The 19,892-nt window shown below is 44.3% G+C and overlaps 1 protein-coding gene across 2 annotated transcripts; it reads right to left on the bottom strand.

Moving 5' to 3' along the window:
- Nucleotides 1–1,127: 1,127 nt before the first annotated feature.
- Nucleotides 1,128–19,808, bottom strand: LOC144155565 (kelch domain-containing protein 4). 2 transcript variants are annotated; one of them, XM_077687097.1, is made up of 8 exons: nucleotides 19,580–19,808; nucleotides 19,423–19,514; nucleotides 18,944–19,022; nucleotides 17,283–17,381; nucleotides 16,224–16,453; nucleotides 6,983–7,206; nucleotides 5,502–5,848; nucleotides 1,128–1,631 (listed from the first exon to the last, which is right to left on the bottom strand). In XM_077687097.1, exons 1-8 carry the CDS (start codon nucleotides 19,685–19,687, stop codon nucleotides 1,203–1,205), a joined length of 1,608 nt encoding a protein of 535 aa, XP_077543223.1. In that variant the 5' UTR covers nucleotides 19,688–19,808; the 3' UTR covers nucleotides 1,128–1,202. The 2 variants fall into 2 exon arrangements, with proteins under 2 accessions (XP_077543223.1, XP_077543224.1); XM_077687098.1 differs by lacking the exon at nucleotides 19,580–19,808 and having other exon boundaries at nucleotides 19,427–19,507.
- Between the last annotated feature and the right edge of the window lie 84 nt (nucleotides 19,809–19,892).

Here is a 19,892-nt window from a genome sequence, read left to right as displayed (position 1 = left end):
AACTCTTCAGGTACTTCGGTCTCTGAGAGATGCGTGCAAGTCTTTAAAGAGGTGACAACAGCGGATGTACGCTGCATTGAGATTTCTCGCGTCATGGAACTGTCAGTGCATCTTCCTGGAACTACAGCTCAAGTTGAGCACTTTTTTTCCCACTGTGAACTCAACAAGGACATCAACCTGCTGTGAACATTGCACGCAATGTTACTTGTGCGACTGAACAATCTGTACAAGTGCGACGAATTTTATAGCTGAGTCTTGTGGGATAAAGTCCTGCTTAAAAAAATTAAATCATCGGCAAAATACACCAGCGAAGGACCCTAAGTGGGACTTCCGATATGAATGCACGTTATTGAACTGTGAGTGAATGGGATTGCTCCCTTGGCCTGAGTGAGGGCTTATATCAAAATGGAACTTTTTAAATAAGAGCAATTCTCGCATTATAACATTTTATTCTAATCTCAATCTTTTCACTTTCGTACACCCCCCCCACTGGTGTATCCCGTTTTCTACCTGCAGGAATATGGTCAGCCTAGCTATGAGGTATGCCATAGTGGAGGACTCCAGATTAATTTAAACCCCCTTGAGATCTTTAACGTGCGTTAAAATCGATACACAGGCGGTTTTGTTTTTCGGCTCCATCAGAAAAATAGCCACTGCAGCTGGGATTGAAGCTGCATCCTTATGCTCAGCAGCACAATGCCTTAGCCGCTGCGGTGGGTTGAGCAACTGGAGTTGCCCATCCTCCAGGCCTTATTGCACAAGCGAGAAAGAACACAGCTCCAACCGACAAGCCTCCAGGGAAAGCACTACACATTCCGTAACGACCGTCAATTCAATAAGCATGTTTAAAACAAATTGACAGTTAACTTCCTTAAAATGCAACAAATGAATCAGTAAAACTTGTATGTACCTGCCTGAGCCGCAGTTTATGGCACCCCCAATTTAGAATTCCTAATTTTGTTGCAACCATTTAAGTTTCTTGTGTTTTGTACACAGTTTTTGCCTCTCTAGGTAACACTTCATATTTGTACAGATCGGTGCTGCAACATTGTAATATATGCACTGCACAGTTGTAACTACTGAAAAGGAAGAATACGTAAAAAATCTTTTCAAAAGTTGCAAGCAGGTTTTGGCCCTCGCAAGCAAGCTGCGAGTTCAACAGCAATTTATTCGTGCATACACACAGTTAAAATTAAATGCTCCTAGGAGTTTGGTGAAACTTCATGGCTGCCGTCTTCGTCCCCCTCATCCTCCTCATCATCGTCGTCGTCGTCGTCGTCATCATCATCTACTTCCATGCCTTCATCAGACTCTGATTCGGAGTCCGACCCCAGCCACTCCTGTGCCTGTGGGTCCAGCGGCACAAGCACCTTCCACATGTCCAGCTTGTGCAGGTCCAGTGCATACATGTCTGATAGGGTGAACTGCCGATCATTGTCTTCAAACATTCCTCCATACAAGTACAGCACACCATGTTTGATGGCCATGCAGCTCCCCATCCGAGGAACTGGCACAAATGCTTCCCTCGCTCCTCCGGACGTGGTTGCTCCCTGACTCGGGGCATCTGTTGACGGTGTTTCCTTTGACGCCCCAATGGTCACGGTGAAGACACCATCATCTGATGTCACAACCTGGAAAATGGTTGCACAAAATAGAAGATGCATCACAAACATTATGCTCCCCATGGTAATAAACTACTATAAAAATGAAACAAATAAAAAAAAAACTGCAACCAGAAGGGATCCTCATGTTATTTCCAGGACAAAACTAGAAGGGTTTCCAACTATAGATATTGAATGCCAGCTCTCCCAATGGGTCACACAGAGACAAGTCTCTCCTGATGTTCCTCCTGATAAAAGTGTCAAGTACCTTATATAGTAAAAAAATTAAGTGATCATAAATTGCAACTTTCGATGATGAAAGATTAAAGCCAAATGTTCCTATCTGTTTAAAGGGACACTGAAGTGAATTTGTCAAACTTTAGTTTTTGCTTGCATTGCATGGATTGGCTCAAATAAACATGCTTTTAATCATTTATCTAGCACATAAAGCAGTATTTAATTTATACATCCTGAAATAAGAAAAAAATACCATGCGATGTTTGCAGCGGCCACAGCAGCTAACGGCAGTGACCTGTATTCGCCTTGAGATGTGATTAGACAATGTCCAAGACTGGAGTTGTTCAAGCAAGTTTCGGTTTCGGTTCCGTGCAACAACATGGTTGGCATCCAATGCTGTAATTTGCTTGGGCATTTTCAATATTTCGGGAATCGGCATATCGCGCTTCTGACGCGTTGTCGGCTTTAGAATGGGTCAGATAAGCCTGCCAGCACTGCTTAGAATCGTAACGTTTACTAGCTGAGGTGTACGCAGTGGCTAAACACCCTCTACGTCATTGGAGACAATCAACTAGAGGTACTTCGCCACCTCCTTTGGAGCTTGTCTGGCTCGTCCCGGTGTCCTGAGAAGTGTGTTTGCACCAGGCCGACAGTTGGCTGATTCGGCACTGTGCCCACAAGCTGTCGGTGCTTATGTCAACACCACGCCAACGAGAACTCGCCAGCATGTCAGTGTCAGTCTGCGTGCAGTCTGCCAATTACCTCGTGAAACAATGAACATTGCAGCGTGAAATAGTGAAAGCAGTATAGAAAACATTGCCTAAATTTAAAAAATCACCTAAAAAACACATGCAATCAGGATTCGAACCTTCTCATTGCAATGCACTACATCTAGTGCTTCAGACCACTCAGCCATCCAGGGATAGCTGAGCCCAGGGATGTTGACCAAGGTCCAGGTATGTCGGGAGCAGAAAATATGAAGTATGTATCGTATAGGCCCCTTATTTCTTTTTTTGAGTTTCAGCATTGCCAGCAGCTCGGATGAGTATTTCCTGCTTGTGGAGTAAGTGTTCCCCAAATCCCCACAAATATCTTATGACTAGCGACTGCATCACTTAGGCACGAAAAGCGATCGCAAACGTGTGGTCGTGCCGCTGACTGCTGTGCTAGTTCCGCCTGCACAAAAAGTGCATCCCGTACCTTGATTTTACGATTACCTATATTAACTTCGCTGACTCTTCTCCTGCCTTTAATTGGCCCTGGAATTTCTACTAGCGTACCAGTTGCACAGGCGTATGCAGCTTCCAGTGAAGCGAAGTCAGCGAAGCATTGCATGTGCGCTTGTGTGGACCAACTTTGACTTCATAAGTCTACAAACTGACAGGAAAAGCCACATCCTTCCGGACACAAACCTTGTCGTGGCTTAGTTTTAACTGAGCGAATGAAGACTAAGTTGACTTGAGACATTGTGCACAGACTCGAGCAGGGCTGGATTAACAGTGCTGAAGGTCCGATAAAAAAAAAAACACAACAAGGAGTATTCCCCCCTTCTGCCTTACCCTCTCGCCATTCTTGAGACTGGCCGCTTTTTAGAAAAGAACACACGCTGTATTTAATCAAATCACCTCCGGAGTGTTTATGAACATCGCCTGGGTGTCTACTTTATTGCAAAGCGCGTGGAGATTTTCATCAAAATTGAACTATACCAGTAGACAAAGAGACATAGACAGCATTACGATTTGTCGGCCTAGTTGGTTCATAATGAGAGAATGGTAAAATGCGCGAAAAGACAAAACGAAAGGAACATACAGCACTTAGAGGTGCAGTCTAATTGTCGTATGTGTTTCTTCCATTCGTCTCAACCTTTAGTGCAGTTTACCCTAGCTTCAACAGTCAACATCTTCCCTCAAAAATCAGGAAGCGCATTCTGATAATCGCTTCAGTAAACCGGCTTCACTAAACCGGCAGCGCACGCTTTGGTAGCCCGCGTGTGAGTAATGACGAAATGGACTGGTGGGCCTTTTTCAGAAACTGTTCACACATCTTTACAGTAAATATGCTACCAATTGTCTGCCTCTTTTTTGTGATTTCATCCAGCAACAGAAATTTAGGCTCTCCTAAGGCTGCGTTTCCATACAAACAATAATATTACACATATGTTGTAATTTTTACATGCCGACTGAGCACACCAAATAATTGAAATGGTTTATTATTCAAATGTTTTTATCACGCAGGTAGCTAAATATTTTAGAAAAGGGGGCGCCTATAATAAACGAGAACGATTCCAAACTTTCACAAAAATGTTTTTACTAACACCCTCGAACAAACTATCATACATATTTTCATTTATGCAGAGATCGTTCACTTTTAATCAGGTAGTAATACATTTACATTTTTGCAGGCAATATCCCCTTTCATAGGAGCAGGGAATGCCTTTTCTGCTATTCAATGGCAGAATTCTATTTTTATTTATCTTTTAAAAAGAAAGAAAGCTACAAGCATTTTCCAGTCTTTTTCTGGGAGAGTTTGTCTTCCAGTTTTTTTCTGGGAGAGTTTGTCGATGAGGTCTAAACATTGACCCTTTGACAAATCCCAGTCCGGCTGCTCTCTGTCAATCAGCTGTATCAGCTCTGTCGCTCTACGCATTGCGTGGTTTTGGGTGAGCGCAAAGCTTTTACTTGAGACTAATACCCCTGTCACACGGGCACTTTCAATCGCGATTGAAGTGAATCGTGATCGAGTTTTCGAGCGCGCTCGACTCACTGCCGCTGCTACACGGCACGTTTCAATCGCGATCGAGAAGTTGCACGGGCTGCATTCGTGTGCGCTAGATGGCGCTAACAATGTACTTGCGGCCGGCGTATGGTAACTTGGCGCGGTCGTAGGTATACGTAACTATTAAATATTACCTCACGCTTATTTGGGTCAAGTTATTTGACACAATTTGTGGCGTTAGTTGAAGTTGTCACATTCTGTGCCATCACTCAACGGGGACGAGAGTATCGCCGCTCTCGTTCGATCGCGCTTGGAAGCCTCGATCGCGTTTAAGAAACCAGGATTGAGTTCGAGTGGGATCGAGCTCGATCGCGATTGAAACTGCCGTGTAGCAGAGGCCCGATCCGGATCGACTCAATCGCGATTGAAAGTGCCCGTGTGACAGGGGTAAAGCACTGTGAGCTGACTTCAGGATTATGCAACAAACCGCCTTTTCAAAGCATTCATTATTGAAACAGATAATCTCTGTTTCAATCACGGCAAATCCGCAGGAGGATCAAAGTTTTTCGACAAAAACCACGAAGTCTGCTATTTTCTTCCAGCCCTCCTGTGGGGAGGTGGGGGCCCGGCTGAACCCTTGGAACCATGGATAACCCGCCCCTGGATGCGAGGCATCCTCAACCTCAAAGGTTATTTGTGCCTCACGACGCAAGTAAGTGGTATGAGTGGAAATTGTTGAAAACGCAGAAAACTCCAATGCCGGGAAGCCACGGCTTGTGCGTGGCATCCCAACACATCAATGGAGACTGCACTGCTTCCTGCCTTAGCCAGTATGTGAGCGCGATGGTGGAAGGATTCTGCAACGCACGTACAAGCATACGCAACAAACTGCATCTTCGCCTCAGAAGACCGCCCTGACAAAGGGGCCAGTGAACAAGCAGCACTGACCGGCTGTTCCTCGATCTGGAGCTTGTCCAGGTCCTCGTGGGGCCCCTCCTCCTCGTGGGCCGCCGTGCTGTCACCGCCCTGCTGGGCGGGGGGCTTCTTCTCCGAGCCCCCTCCGGCTGGCCGCAGGGCCACCTGCCGCCAGACCCCCCTGTCCCCCTCGAGGCAGAGCAGGTCGTTGAAGAAGTGCCCCTCCAGGGCCTCCTCCTCCTCCTGGTCCTGGACACCCCCGAAGAAGTAGGCCCGCCCACCCTGCTGCGGCTGCACCGCCACTGACATGCCACTCCTGGGACCCGGTCGGCAGCCAGACTGCTTCACCACCGACCACTTCCACTTGCCGGGGCTCCGTGCTGCGGACCAGTGGCCAAGGAATTAGGCTCCACCCAAGGACCCCACAACGAGTCCGCTCAAACGCATAACTAGCTGTTAAAATAAGAATTAAAATGTTCATTAAATTAAAATTGCAAATTAGACACACAATGCAAAAAATACTGGTCTTTACTCCACATCACAGCATACTTCCCCTCCCATTGCGTAGGGCACATTGCTTTTTTCTATTTTTTTAAAACCGTGGTGTACTTCAGCTGGGATAGCCTGTGTGTACAGGTGCCGTCAAAAGTAATTGGAACATGGCTTCATAAATTTACAGAAATTTCTTCTTCCGGAAACTGCACGGCTGCATTGGTGTGCACTTGAAGGATCCTCCATAATAGAAAAAGCTTCCTGTAAACTGATAATTGCTGTCAAAAGGCCAGTAAGACAAATACTTTGTGATATTCACAAATGCTTGTTCCAAAAACTTACAACGGCACCTGTACAGTCGTGAACAAATTATACATGACCTCGGATATATAAATCAAAACACACAAATTTCATAATGACAGCTGGTGGAGGTCTAACGGTAATACAGTTGGGGTAATTTAGATTTCACATGACAAGAAATTTGCCGAACTGATGCGTTCTAATTCACATTTTTATTTAATTTGTTCTTGACAGTACATAGAAGGTAGTAGTGGTTAAGGGGACAATAGAATAAATGTCCTACACTTGGCCTGTGGTCCCTCTTTTTCTATTTTGTCTTCACTGTACTGCTTAATATCCTGTGCTGCTCTGCCAACCAACTTACCCACCTTAATGCAATGAGAAGTTGGCAAATCCCTTCAATTATACAAATTAGCATGGCTATTATTGCATTTCCTGCAGAAAAAAAAAAAGGACTCATCCAGCTTTGACCTTTGTCTGAAAAAAATTTGATTCAGTTGAAATCGAGCACCTGTGTATGCTTGAAAGCAAGAACCACATGCTTGGTTTATTGATTATTGCTCAGAGCACCGCAACCAAGTATAATTTTGAAAGAATCAGTTGAACTGGCCTTAGAAAGTGCACACAGCTTAAATTTACTGTTCAACACTCCAGGGGAACACCTGCCCTATGAAGTGACGAGCTCTGGATTTATTCGGACAACTTGGGGACGGACAGCTCACCATCAGCCTGGAGGAGGAACAGGTCTGTGTGGGGCTTGCCCTGGTCCAAGTCCTTCTTGACCTTCTCCCGGGAATAGCCCCCATACAGGAGCACCTTGTTTTCGGCCATGGGCACCAGCTGGCACCCTGAACGTGGCGAAGGCCCGGAGTTGCTGCACTCAACTTTGGTCCAAGTTCGCCCGTCTAGGTTGAATATGTACACGTCATTGAAGTACCGGTAATCTCTGCAAACATGAAAAGTCGATCAAGGCATTTTAACAGGGGGGAACAGAGAAACAGAAACACGTCTTTCAACACCTCCACAGCTTTGCAGAAGGTGACTATACAGTGCAGTTTTCTCGACTAAGCACAAAATTTACGTAGTATGTACCATGGTACATTAGAACAAGCCTGCAATCATTTTTCACTAACAGATATAATCAGCAGGTCCTACCAGCAGCTATTTATTGAAGCTGAGAGTATGTATGATACAGCCTCAGGTCAACTATCCCCTCACTATATTGGCAGTTCCGCAATTTCCTTTAATTCACTCAAATGCAAGTTTGGTTTATTCAAAAGATTGCCTCGTTAGAATGACACTGACACTGCTTTTAATGCAAACTGCACTCAAATAAGCTGTACAAATGAGGGAAAACATAGAATAGGCATACGCCACCCTAGCTACTTGTTTGCACTGAGATGATGGCGTTATAGGCAGCTCGTTGCAATTGGTTGAGCCCGACAAGTCCAATGCATATTAAACAAAGATCATAAGCTTGCAGAACGAGCTATCGGTGCTTAAATTTAGTGCACACTCTTTTTATAGTAGTAAGAATGGCAGGGTAACAATGGAAGTTACGAAAGCAAAGTAGTGGATTTGGCGAGTTGGTGTAAGTTCATATTGTACAACAGTGCAACACACACGGATGGAAGAAAGGAAAGACGCACACAAGCACTGAAGCTATGAATGAATGAATGAACATGTTAACATAGAAGCACAAGTGTGTACTTCATGCACTATGCTGGCCATAGCTGCACAACCATCCAGCGTGTTCGGCTTGTGTGACAAGACACTGGACAATCGGCATACATGACACAGTACATACATGGCATAAATGACAATTACAGCACCCCTTCAACTTCGTTATAGCAAGGTTTGAGTGTATAGCAGTAAGGATGGTGGGGCAAACAATAGAAGTTACGAAAGTACACGTAGACAAAGAAGTACCAGTGCATACTGGTGTCGGTACAGCGAGCGCTGCCTGTTATAGCTGCACACCAGTCTGGCGCTTCTGGGTTGTCTCGCAAGACACTGGCCGATTGGTGTAAGCGACATTGTCTTACGTGACCCTGTTTGTCGAGCATACCCATGGGTTCACGAAACGATTACTTCCAACCGCAACAAAAACAAGACAGGTGCAAATACAGTCACAAACAAAGCAAAGGCATACAGCAGTCCTGCGCAGTATGGTGGTGCCATCTAGGACCGACGGTAAACAAGGTGTTCCACAGATCGCTGCAGACTAAACAGCGCTGTAACGTTTGTTTGAAAACCAGTCCTGGTTATGTCATTGCGGACACCATGAAACCCACAATTTGGCGAGAGAATCCCAATTTTAAATTAAATTGATTAATTTTTCAGTGGATAAAGCATCATTTGCTGCTGGACAAGTGCCGGGGCACTATAAAACCCAAATTATTGAGATTAAAACAAACTTGCATTTTGTATGCATGCGAGTATATAGGCAAAAAAAAAAACTTTTTTAGACAGTACATTGTGAAGAAGCAATAGCAATAAACGATTTAGTTTCCTTCTTGTTTCTAGGTGGGGATATGATTGTCAGACATGAGCTGCGTGGGGGAGTCTTGTCGTCTATATTTGCCGTAAATGAAATAAACACATTTTTATCATCTTAAGTTGGTTAACATCTTTCTTAGTTTGCAGGTCCAACACTACAGACACATACTCAAGTTTTGATCTGTTAAAAGTATGATAAGCTAAAAGCTTAACATTATTCAGAGCATGCTTAAGCTTCATAGCTTTTTAAAGGCTGATCTGCATATGACCTTGACAAATTTTGGAACAAAGTGACGACTAAATACTTTAAAGGGACCCTGCAACACTTGCCATCGACTACTAGTAATGTATTTTGGGATAAAGTCTATTGACCCAGAAATCTTCTCCCGCAAGAATTATGAAAATCCGTTCACAATTAACGAAACTACGCGCGATGAGAAATCGTGCATAATCGTTCCCTCTCAACTCGACCGCGGACAACGCGACGAAAGCTGCGCGCTCTCTTCCGGAGAGGGGGGCGGCTCGCGGCGTTCTCTTCGGCGGCCTTCGATATACCACATGCCGGGTAGTTTTCTCCTTTTCTCCGCAACGCGGAGGGGCCTATTTCCGGTCTGGTGCCACAAAAAAGCAGGCATGGGTGCCTGCTCACAAGTGCGCGCTCGGGCTGGTAGGGCGTTTTTGAAGCAATAAACGTTTGTAGTCGAGTGTTCCCGTTGAAAGAGAAGTATTGAGCTCATCACTCAAACTCCGTGCGCACTCAAAACACAAAAGAAACGGCAAAACTGTGCCTACAGGTTCAGGCATAGAAGAGGTTTGTACACAGCGATGACGACGACGGAAATGGGAGAATCTAGCCGTGAAGTTGACCAGTGACAGCCGATCGGGCAGCCATGGCCTATGTGACGTCCCTTAGGCCATGCCAGGGGTTGCATAATGAGGACAACTGAAGAGAGAGTGGTTGGTTTTTCCGCGTCTTTCACATCGATTTGCGCGCTCACCGCTTCACGTGCACGTGTAATATTTGGCTCAGGTATTCCTGGCAGTGTAATCTAAACGCCGCGCAGGTTTACTTGCACTGCTCAAAGAGTGTTGCAGGGTCCGTTTAGGGTCATTTCAGATAAGATCGAACAAAGCATGGCTGGTCGACCTCTTCAATTTGCTTGAAATTTTTTTACCTCATTCCCGCATGTATTTAATGTGCGGATTCACAAATATTTTCGGCTGAAAAAATTTTGGCCGTCTGAAAAAAAATTTGCAACCCACCCGCGTGGACTCCGGCCGCTACCTGCACGTGCGCCGCGGCCAAATTTAGCGACGTCTACCAAGAAATATACTAATCAGGCGGGAATGGTGATTTTTATGCTTAATCTACGCCTGGTGTACATTGCGCGCCCAAAATATCGTTGGCTAGAAAAAGATACATTTTTTGTAATAAATTTCCAAATCTTGCTCAGAGCACATTTTGTTGTGTACTTTGCGGGCCAGTATTATCGTAAGTAGTAGAGCTAGAGCGTTCAAATTTGAGTGAGGGCTGCTCCTGGCAAGCACAAATAAGGGCCGTAAATATCGTGTCTGTGCACACTACGGTTAAAATGTAACTGGCGCATAAGTGTGAAGAAAAAACTAAAACACTTAGAGTTCAGAGGCTTATTAAAAAAAAACACTTCTTCGATTTTGCTGAAATTCTCCCCAGATGTTCACCTGTGCATGTATTTCAATGATCATTAAAAACATGTTGCATCATTTTGTTCCTGACGCGCCTAGAGCGCGAGAAAAAAGCCTGGTTGGCCAGGTCTTCACAAGATCCTGAGACATAAAACAGTGAGCAACTTCCAGTGAATGTGCAGACATTTGATAATTTTTTTTGTACCAAAGGCAAACGATTACTTATTGATAGCATTACAGAGAATTCTGAAGCGAAACTGAAATTTTTATGTGAATTTTGGAACGAAAATAAACAATCTGTGCACCACTAAACGTGTACTCTTCAAAGAAAAAACAGAGGAACTCCAGATTCACGCGCATTTAAAAAAAACGCTTCTTCGAGTTTTATGAAGCTTTCCACGGATATTTTCCTCTAAATGCACTTGTGTGAGCCATAGAAATATCGTGCGTCATTCTAAGCACAGCGCGGATACAGTCATACGGTGGCAAAACCGCTGCAATGTATGGTGGTAAAACTCGCAATTTGAAGGTCTTCGGGTCTATTTTTATAGCTTCATCTAGATTTCCCCAACCACGGTCACACTCTTTGTCTTTCATTATCAACGCTCTTTTTTTGTGCGCACTGCTGCCGTGATGCGGTATATTTGGTTCATAAGATCAGCTATTTGACAAGGTGCACGCAGTCTTGTTTTTTAACTCGCCTAGACGTAACTTTCGTTCGCCTGAAATCAAAGGTTCAACGGAAGCCTGTCCGGTCGGCAGCACACATGGCAAGTATTAAAAACGGACATCGGCCACACACGACCCTGGGGCGGGTAACGTCTCCAGGTAGCGCGCCCCTCTTCGGTCCTCCTCCGGACACACTGGTTCAGTTACCAAATTGGCGACCAAACAGGAAGGCAAACGCCCTTGAGCCCGGTGGGGTCCGGGACGACACATGTGGGATCTTCATTTTTGTGTTTGAGTCGAGTATTTTTTGGGCTTTTTCAACCGTATGCGGCGGCGGGGAGTTGGCTGACAGAAAGAGCGAAAGAGGGGACTGGAAGAAAAGATGCTGCATGCGTTCGAACGGTTACAAGTTTTCAGTTCTGTCACACTGGGAGAGTGCCTTGCGCTGCCTCCCCACTATTTGACTACGATCGCATTTTAATCTTCATTTCATCACTTTTTATTATTCCTTTTAAGTATTCTGATTTTATTATTCTTTTTGTATATATTTAGCTTGTTACTCAGTCTCTTTTGTCATAGTTTTGTGGTTGCAAGCGATGACGTCTGCCATGACTGTCCGCATGCTTGCTTGGGTTTAGAAAAAATCAGGGTGTGGGTAGACGACAATCTCCCACTGTACTCCAAGGTGACTTATGTGAGTGACAGAGCTGCCAGTCACTTTAAAAACAGGTACCAGCTTCATGAGTTGCGAAAGAGCGACGTGCCTAGAACGCAATGAATATTCTCCGCAACAGGGCACGGAAAGAATGCCTGCGACAAAGTTGGGGGAATCGTCAAACACCAGGCGACACTTTACAACCTAAGAGAACCACTAAGAAATGCGATTTAGACGGCAAAAGACGTGGTAACTGTGTTGTCTGAGAAGATCAAGGGCGTTCACTTCATATACCTCAAGGGGAACGAAGTTTCCAGCTATCGCGAAACAAAAAAGGAAGAATGGCAAACAGTGCGTGCCTTTCCCGGCATACAGTCCTGGCACGTGTGGCATTTAAGGAAGTCATCAGAAGCAGATATATGCGAACTATAGGCAGCGCGGACTGTTTGCGCCCCTTTGAGGAAACTGTGAACATTGATGCAGCAAGCAATGTGTAAATAAACAGCTAGTAGCTGCACGGTATTAATGGGGTGCCGATGGAACTCTGTCATGTCAAACGTTGACTTCGTTAGTGTCACTTGGCTATTCTATTCTCCTTATCTCAGAAGATATTCTGCCCTTTCTACAAAATAAATAAGGGAGATCTGCAGAAAGTCACAATCGTCGTTTTATGTCTCAGCTCCTTGTCACGAGCATGCTTGACAAGGCTCTTTTGCTTTGCAGTGATCAAAATGATGCGAATTTTTTTAATGGCTCAAGCAATTAAATTAGGAGGAAAATATCCGTGGAAAGCTTCATAAAATTCGAAGAAGCGTTTTTTTTAAATGCGCGTGAATCTGGAGTTCCTCCGTTTTTTCTTCGAAGAGTACACGTTTAGCGGTGCGCAGAGTGTTTATTTTCGTTCCAAAATTCACATAAAAATTTCAGTTTCGCTTCAGAATTCTCTGTAACGCTATCCAATAAGTAATCGTTTGCCTTTGGTACAAAAAAATTATCAAATGTCTGCACATTCAATGGAAGTTGCTCTCACTGTTTCATGTCTGAGGATCTTGTGAAGACCTGGCCGACCAGGCTTTTTTCTCACGCTGTAGGCGCGTCAGGAACAAAATGATGCAACATGTTTTTAATGATCATTGAAGTACATGCACAGGTGAATATCTGGGGAGAATTTCAGCAAAATCGAAGTGCTTTTTTTTTAATAAGCCTCTGAACTCGGAGTGTTTTAGTTTTTTCTTCACACTTGTGCGCCATTTACTTTTTAACCCTAGTGTGCACAGACACGATATTTACGGCCCTTATTTGTGCTTGCCAGGAGCAGCCCTCACTCAAATTTGAACGCTCTAGCTCTATTACTTACGATAATACTGGCCCGCAAAGTACACAACAAAATGCGCTCTAAGCAAGATTTGGAAATTTATTACAAAAGATATATGTTTTTCTAGCCAACGATATTTTGGGCGCGAAATGTACTCCAGGTGTAGATTAAGCATAAAAATCACCATTCCCGCCTGATTAGTATATTTCTTGGTAGACGTCGCTAAATTTGGCCGCGCTGCATGGGCAGGTAGCGGCCGGGGTCCACGCGGGTGGGTTCCAATTTTTTTTTCAGCCGGCCAAATTTTTTTCTGCCGAAAATATTTGTGAATCCGCACATTACATACATGCGGGAATGAGGTAAAAAAATTTCAAGCAAATTGAAGAGGTCGACCAGCCATGCTTTGTTCGATCTTATCTGAAATGACCCTTTAAGATAAAACATCCGGAACTGTGCTGCCATGAAGGTGGCACTGGAAAATTGGGATACTTTTAATGCGTTATTCTTATTAGAAGTATTGTTTTCTGTGAGTCAATTTCCACATCCTGTTTGCACCATTGTTCAAAACCTTTTATAGCTTCCTGATCACTTGTAGAACGAACATTCATAAGCAAAGCACAACCATCTGAGTCAAATCATTGACGTAAATTAAAAAAAGAACGGGCCACAACATACTGCCCTGAGGAACTCCAGATGAAACAGACAGTGCATCAGAAATGCAGTCTCCAACACCAACAAACTGCATCTTATCCATTACAGGGACAGACAACTGCTTTTTGCCGAGTATATGTTCACTAGCTCATATGAAAACCAGTGTTTAATTTAGTGGAGTAACCACAAGCAATTTATAAACAAATTGGTGGAAATACATTTATTATGGCACTAAGCTTTAAGAAATCTGAAAAGTGCTGGTTCGTAGTGTACAAACGTGGCCCTACATTACGTGTTCTGGTAACGTGACCTGCAAGCCTTGCAGCTACTAAAACTGCTAAAACATTTATTCACTTATTGAAAACTTTTTACCACAAGCATTTATATAAGTTTAAATTGTATATGTATTTTTAATCATCCTTTTGAAAATTTTAAAGACACGCCGCCCGGCGCCGTTTCACCACTGGGTTGCTCTCAATGTGGCTAACTGAACCTCCATGCCAAGAATTAACGGCAAAAACAGACCCAGTGAAGGAGCTTCCTGTTGGTGTTGTACGTTGTTTGACAATTCTGCCTGAGCCAAAGGCGCTTCTTCTGCTAAAATATTCGTTTTCAGTTTCCAAAAACGTCAATGGCAGCTTTATGAAAAGAAAGAAAGAAAGAGAGAGAAAGAGAGCGAGAGAGAGAAGAGTGCACCCGTGGATAATTGAACTGCCAACCTCCACAACACGAAGCCAGCATTCTACCTCTCGTCCATTTAAACAGATAGCACCTCTGTGCAAAATAGAGTAGAGAGACTGAACGTAGAAAAAAACACACACAAAGGGGTAAGAAAGCCTGCAATTTCCAATATTTTTAACTGGGAACAAGTTTTTAAATACCGCTTTTTATCTTGCATACAGACATAAGTATGTTGCCCCGCTACTGTAGGTCATGGTTGCCAGCATTATTTTTGGGAGGACACGTACGGCTCGTAGATCTTAATTTTTATTTCACCTTGATTAAGGTGTTTTAAGGGATGCCCTTTCATTTGGGATAGAGAACCCAGTTAACCAAATACGCAGGAAGACCAATCGGCGTAAGCTTAGACAGTAGTTTACTATGGGACAGTGTCAAATGCCTTACAAAAGTCAAGGAACACAACATCTACTTGCCTAGTGTCGTCAAGAACTTTAGAAAATTCATGAATGACCGCTACCAATTGAGTGACTGTAGAGAGACCTTCCCGAAAGCCATGTTGGTGGGAGGATAAGGCATTATTTTGCACTAAAAAAATTTTGTATGTAATCGGCTACTATATGTGCTGCAATAACTTGCATCAAGCGCATGTAACGGATACAGGATGATAAATGGACAAACTTCTGAGACAGGAATTAGTGGGACTGTAGTAATGTCAAAATTGTAAACAGGGTTCACTGGAGCAGAAGCAGGAATAAATGCACTTTGAAAATACTGATTGAATTCTCGCAGTATGTCTTTGCCCTTCGTAATAACATCATTCCTTCTAATTCTTATATACCCAGGGAGTGTGATACTAAAATAATGTGTTTTTGCTTCATTACACTTTCCTTTTCAAGAATGCACTACAAGGGACAAGTAAGTGCTTGAAAGGGCCATGCATCATTTTTGTAGTAGTATCATCATTCCCCTCCCTCATGTTAGAATTTTTGCTGAAACTGCCACATGTGCTGCTCGCTTGACGAGTTCACTGCAATATCGCTGTAGCAATAATCTCACCAGTTAGGTGTGACCAATCTCAGGCAAAGAATCACAGGAAGTCGTTTGATTTCATTCCTGCTTTTGTGAGGCGACTCACGTGGACTTCCTGTGAGCACCATTACATCTTTGAGTCACTGAGACAGCATGCACACGGTAGCACCCGCTGCCTGACTTAATGGTTAGCCTTGAACCTGTGTACACCAACCGCTAGGCTCCTCCAAGGAAAACCCTCAAAGTTGCACTAGCTAGAACTGTTTATGCTGTGTACAACTGTAATAAATGCCTTGGTTGGATAGCCCACCTCATCTCCCTCAAGCACTTGCACACAGCTGTAGAGAGCAGAGTGACTTTTTGAGTTGGCTCTCAAAGTTACCAATGTTGTACCCACTCCAACTCTGCGGGTTGCTAGGTAAACAAATAATCGATCTTTAGTTTTTGAGACCAGACAAAAGTTTCCCCCCATAAAGTTATTGCAAGGCTTAGTTCCTTGGTGACCGCATGTTCCACCAACAGGCATAACAAAATTGGAACATGTGGAAATAAAAGCAGTTCATGGCTCTTTAGCCCTTCAACTAAGCAGCAGGTGTGCACATTCTATGTCATATATTTCTGCTATCAGGCAGCACTGACTGAACGCTGAAGCAGATTTTCCAGTTTGAATTCATGCAACGGGCTTCGTATGTATCTTTTTATGTGACATACACACTAACCCCATGAAAACAGCTTTCGACAGAAACAACAATGACTTGAAAGGAGGACACCTCACTCCAAATGCAAGGGTGCAGCCCACCTAACGCTTTCGTGGAAGCCGCCAAACAGGAGCAGCTGACGGCCTGTGTGCACCATGCGGTGGCCACTGCGTGCACTGGGTCCCCCCGGAGCATTCACTTGCTCCCAGCTCCGGTTCACCACATGGTAGACCCACAGGTCCTTGTAATGGTGGAATTGGGACCGTGTCGGACTGGCAAACTCTCCGCCGAAGATCCACATTTGGCCCCCACCTTGAGGCACCATCACCGCCTGGGCACAGTACATGTCAGCAAATTGTACATGCAACGTCAGCGTGCCACTTCTGTTGTAGCACCTCCCAAATTAAAACTTTTCTATTCTGGAAAAGAAAAAAAAAAGTGAATGACCCCATCCAGTCACACCACAAACACTTATTATGGTCAGCCATGCACAGCTTTGAATACCTATGAAAGTCATCTGTCTGTCTGTCCATGACAAGGTAGGACTTGCTAAATTAATTAGGCCCACTAGTGCTCATGGCCATGAAGGCACACTAATGGTGACTCTGGATGGGGCTGTCAGTTCACATGCATAATTTGAATCCAGAAATTGGACAACTCATATCAGCAAAAATGAAAAACAATACAAATGCCCTTGGACAAATAAATTTTAAGGCAACAGCCTTGTATGTCCCATCAAACACAAAAACTGAATGTGAAAAAAGACCTCTGTCCATGTCAACATGTCCTAATCTTGAAACAATTTCCAACAATGCAAAAAAAAAAAGGGGGGGGGGGGGGGAGAGTCAAAAGACTAGACACCGTCCGTGTCTCTGCATGTCTAGTTTTTCACCCTACTTTTTTGCGCTGCTAGAAAATGTTTCAAGATCATCACCCTGTGAGCAACACAGTCACGGCAGTGGACTAATTGTGTGAAGCCACTTTGGTTTACAAAAGCATCAGAACAGCCAACAGCCTCGAAAATTTGCCCCCAGGTCCTCTAATCCTGCACCACTGGCCACGAGTCCCATTTATCATTCGCTGCATTAGGGCTACAGTTTGAAGGGTTGCAACATTTGAAGTTACCCTTCCCAAGAGTTTAGGCTGAAAGTGTGATTCACCTGGTGAGCGCAGCGTGGTGGTGGCAAGTTCGGGCACTTGACAAGAAGCCAGTTGTTTCTCTTAATGTTGTACAGATAAAGTTCATTGTACATAAATGTCTGCAACAAAAAAACACACATTGCAATCAGATTCAGGCCACTGTGTATGGATAATGAAGCAAGGTAAATGGTACCTGACCGTAATGTCTAACAAAATTGGACCATACTCATCTGCTAAACCGTCCAAGCAGAACTCCGCCGTATACTTTCCAGTCTCCCATTCCAAGTGTTCGCTAAAATTTGGCTGTGATGTGGAGTGAGACTACCACAGCACACCATAAATACTTCATTGATAAGAAAAGAATGATTTTGTTAGGTGTGCAGCTATATCCTTCAAACAACACTTAATATGCAGCACAGCTAGAGGAAGCTCCCTGCATCTGCCAGCATCCGTATTGATATCACAGGGAAGCTAGCAGCACTGTTCAGCAGCTAACTAGAACATTAAGTCAGTATAGCTACATGGCTCAAAGATTGATTTGATTATAGGGCTTATCGCGCCGATGCAACACAGGCGACGAGATGTGCCGTAGTGGAGGGCTCCGGATTAATTCTGACACTTGGGGATCTTTAACGTGCGTCGAAATCTCGTACACACGGGCGTTTTTGCTTTTCGCCTCGATCAGAAAAGTGGCCACCGCGGCCGGGAATCGAACTCACGTCCTCGTGCTCAGCAACATGGCTCAAGGAGTGAAATAGGAAAAGTGCATAACATGAAATCACAAGGTTCAGTGTGTTTTAGTCAGCTGGCCATCAGCCTTTTCCGGGTAGGCTTATCCATACAAACAAGAGTTGTGCCCACCTTGCCTCAACTCCGACCAATGAGCAGATGTCCCACTGTATGCTGTACAGTTGGTATGGTGTTTATCCATCTTTCGATAAAACGTGCTGTTGGGCTAGTTGGTACATACTGAATGGGGGGCTTAGCGCAAAGAAGACGGTGGCTGTCTCGTCTGCCACCGTCGGGGAAACAATAGTGCCCTCATCTTCTTTGCGCTAAGCCTCCCATCCATCTTTTGCCTCCTGCTGATTGCTTCCTAAACTTGCACAGACATGGTGTTTCTGTGCTGCAACCTAATAGCTTTTTTGGAATTTCAGTTTCCTGCATTAGTGTACATACATGCTGTGCTGCCTTACAAAACAACTTATTTTGCTCATGGTGTAGGCACTTCTCTTACCCTGTCATTCATAACGTCAACCTGCTCCACAACCCAAGTGACAGTAATGCAGCAAAACTTCTTTTTAGAAGCAACAATGATTTTCACAGGCATCTCTGGCTGAACTAAGTAATGGCTTGTTTTAAAGGTCCAGACAAAAACAAAGCAGTTTATTGAAGCCAGGTTGACAGGCACTTGTGTTATGAAAAACCAGAAATACGTATGATACCAACACACATACACTGGGTACGTTTTGCTTGAGCTCTGACAGTTCCGGTTTACAGTTCGTTGGTAGCCACAGTTAATTGAAAATAATAAACGCTTAAGTCTGGCCTGGAAATGCAGAAGAAACTGCGAAAAGGCTGATAATGATAAACTGTTCAAGCTTTGGGGAATGAACAACTGGTTCACACCGTACAAGGCATGGCTTGCGACATATTTATGTTCAAACCAGGAATGTCATACCTTTTGCCCATTGAAGTATTCGCCTCCAAAAAGCATCAGCTGATCTTTTTCCGGGTGAACGCATAATGAAGCTCCACTCCTTCAAACGAAACGAAAACCAATGATGAATCACGGCCTTAATGTACCAAACTGCTTTACCACAAGGCTGCGGCTTGCGTTACGTCCAGACGAAACTATAATTGCTAAGTTACGTCCAGATGCTCCAGCCCAGGTCACATCCGCTTCACAAGTCACGGTGAGAGCAGTCTTTCTTGATTGCTACCCAACCAGTCAAACCGCTTCCGCTCAGTAACTAGCCAGAGTAACTGATAAAGGTTAAATACTATCAATAATTACAGATAATCAGACGTAACTCCGGTGGTGGCTACGTCTGGATGCAACTTTAGCGATGATTGAAGTTACGTCTGAACGTAACGCTCGACACTCCCTTACCCCAAATTAAACTCGTCAAAACTGGATCAACGATGGACGTTCAGTACCTACAAGAGGGAGGTCCCACGAGCTCTTCGGTTACAGCTAGTCTCTTGCGATCTTCCTCTACAAATTGAGAGATCAATTTCTCGATGTCATCCTGAAAACGTCAAAAATAAATTAACTTCGTATTTGTGACTACAGGCATAAATCGCTGCTACATACCTCGCCTTTCGCTGCCAATTCCTTCTTCAATTTTTGAGTCGCCTTCTTTTCAGTCTTCGCGATCGTCTTCTCCACACCCTTCCCTTTCTTTTTGTCCTTTTTACCCATACTTGCGACTTTAAAACAGCCAGTCAAACCAACGTGCTCAAACTACAGCCACTACAGCGCAAACAACCCATGGACAAACAACCACATGGAGAGCGGATCAACTGCGAACGCACCGTAAAACGCACCGCCGGCCAGACCGCTGATGCAATCGCCGTGCTGCTGCCCGCCCTTGCCCACCCGCTATGGCTTGTAATTTAATACACTA

This window comes from Haemaphysalis longicornis, unplaced genomic scaffold, assembly GCF_048455015.1.
Source record: "Haemaphysalis longicornis isolate Haplotype H1 unplaced genomic scaffold, Haemaphysalis longicornis Haplotype H1 scaffold_1, whole genome shotgun sequence".
NCBI lineage: Eukaryota > Metazoa > Arthropoda > Arachnida > Ixodida > Ixodidae > Haemaphysalis > Haemaphysalis longicornis.
This window is presented reverse-complemented; position numbering and strand designations above follow the sequence as displayed.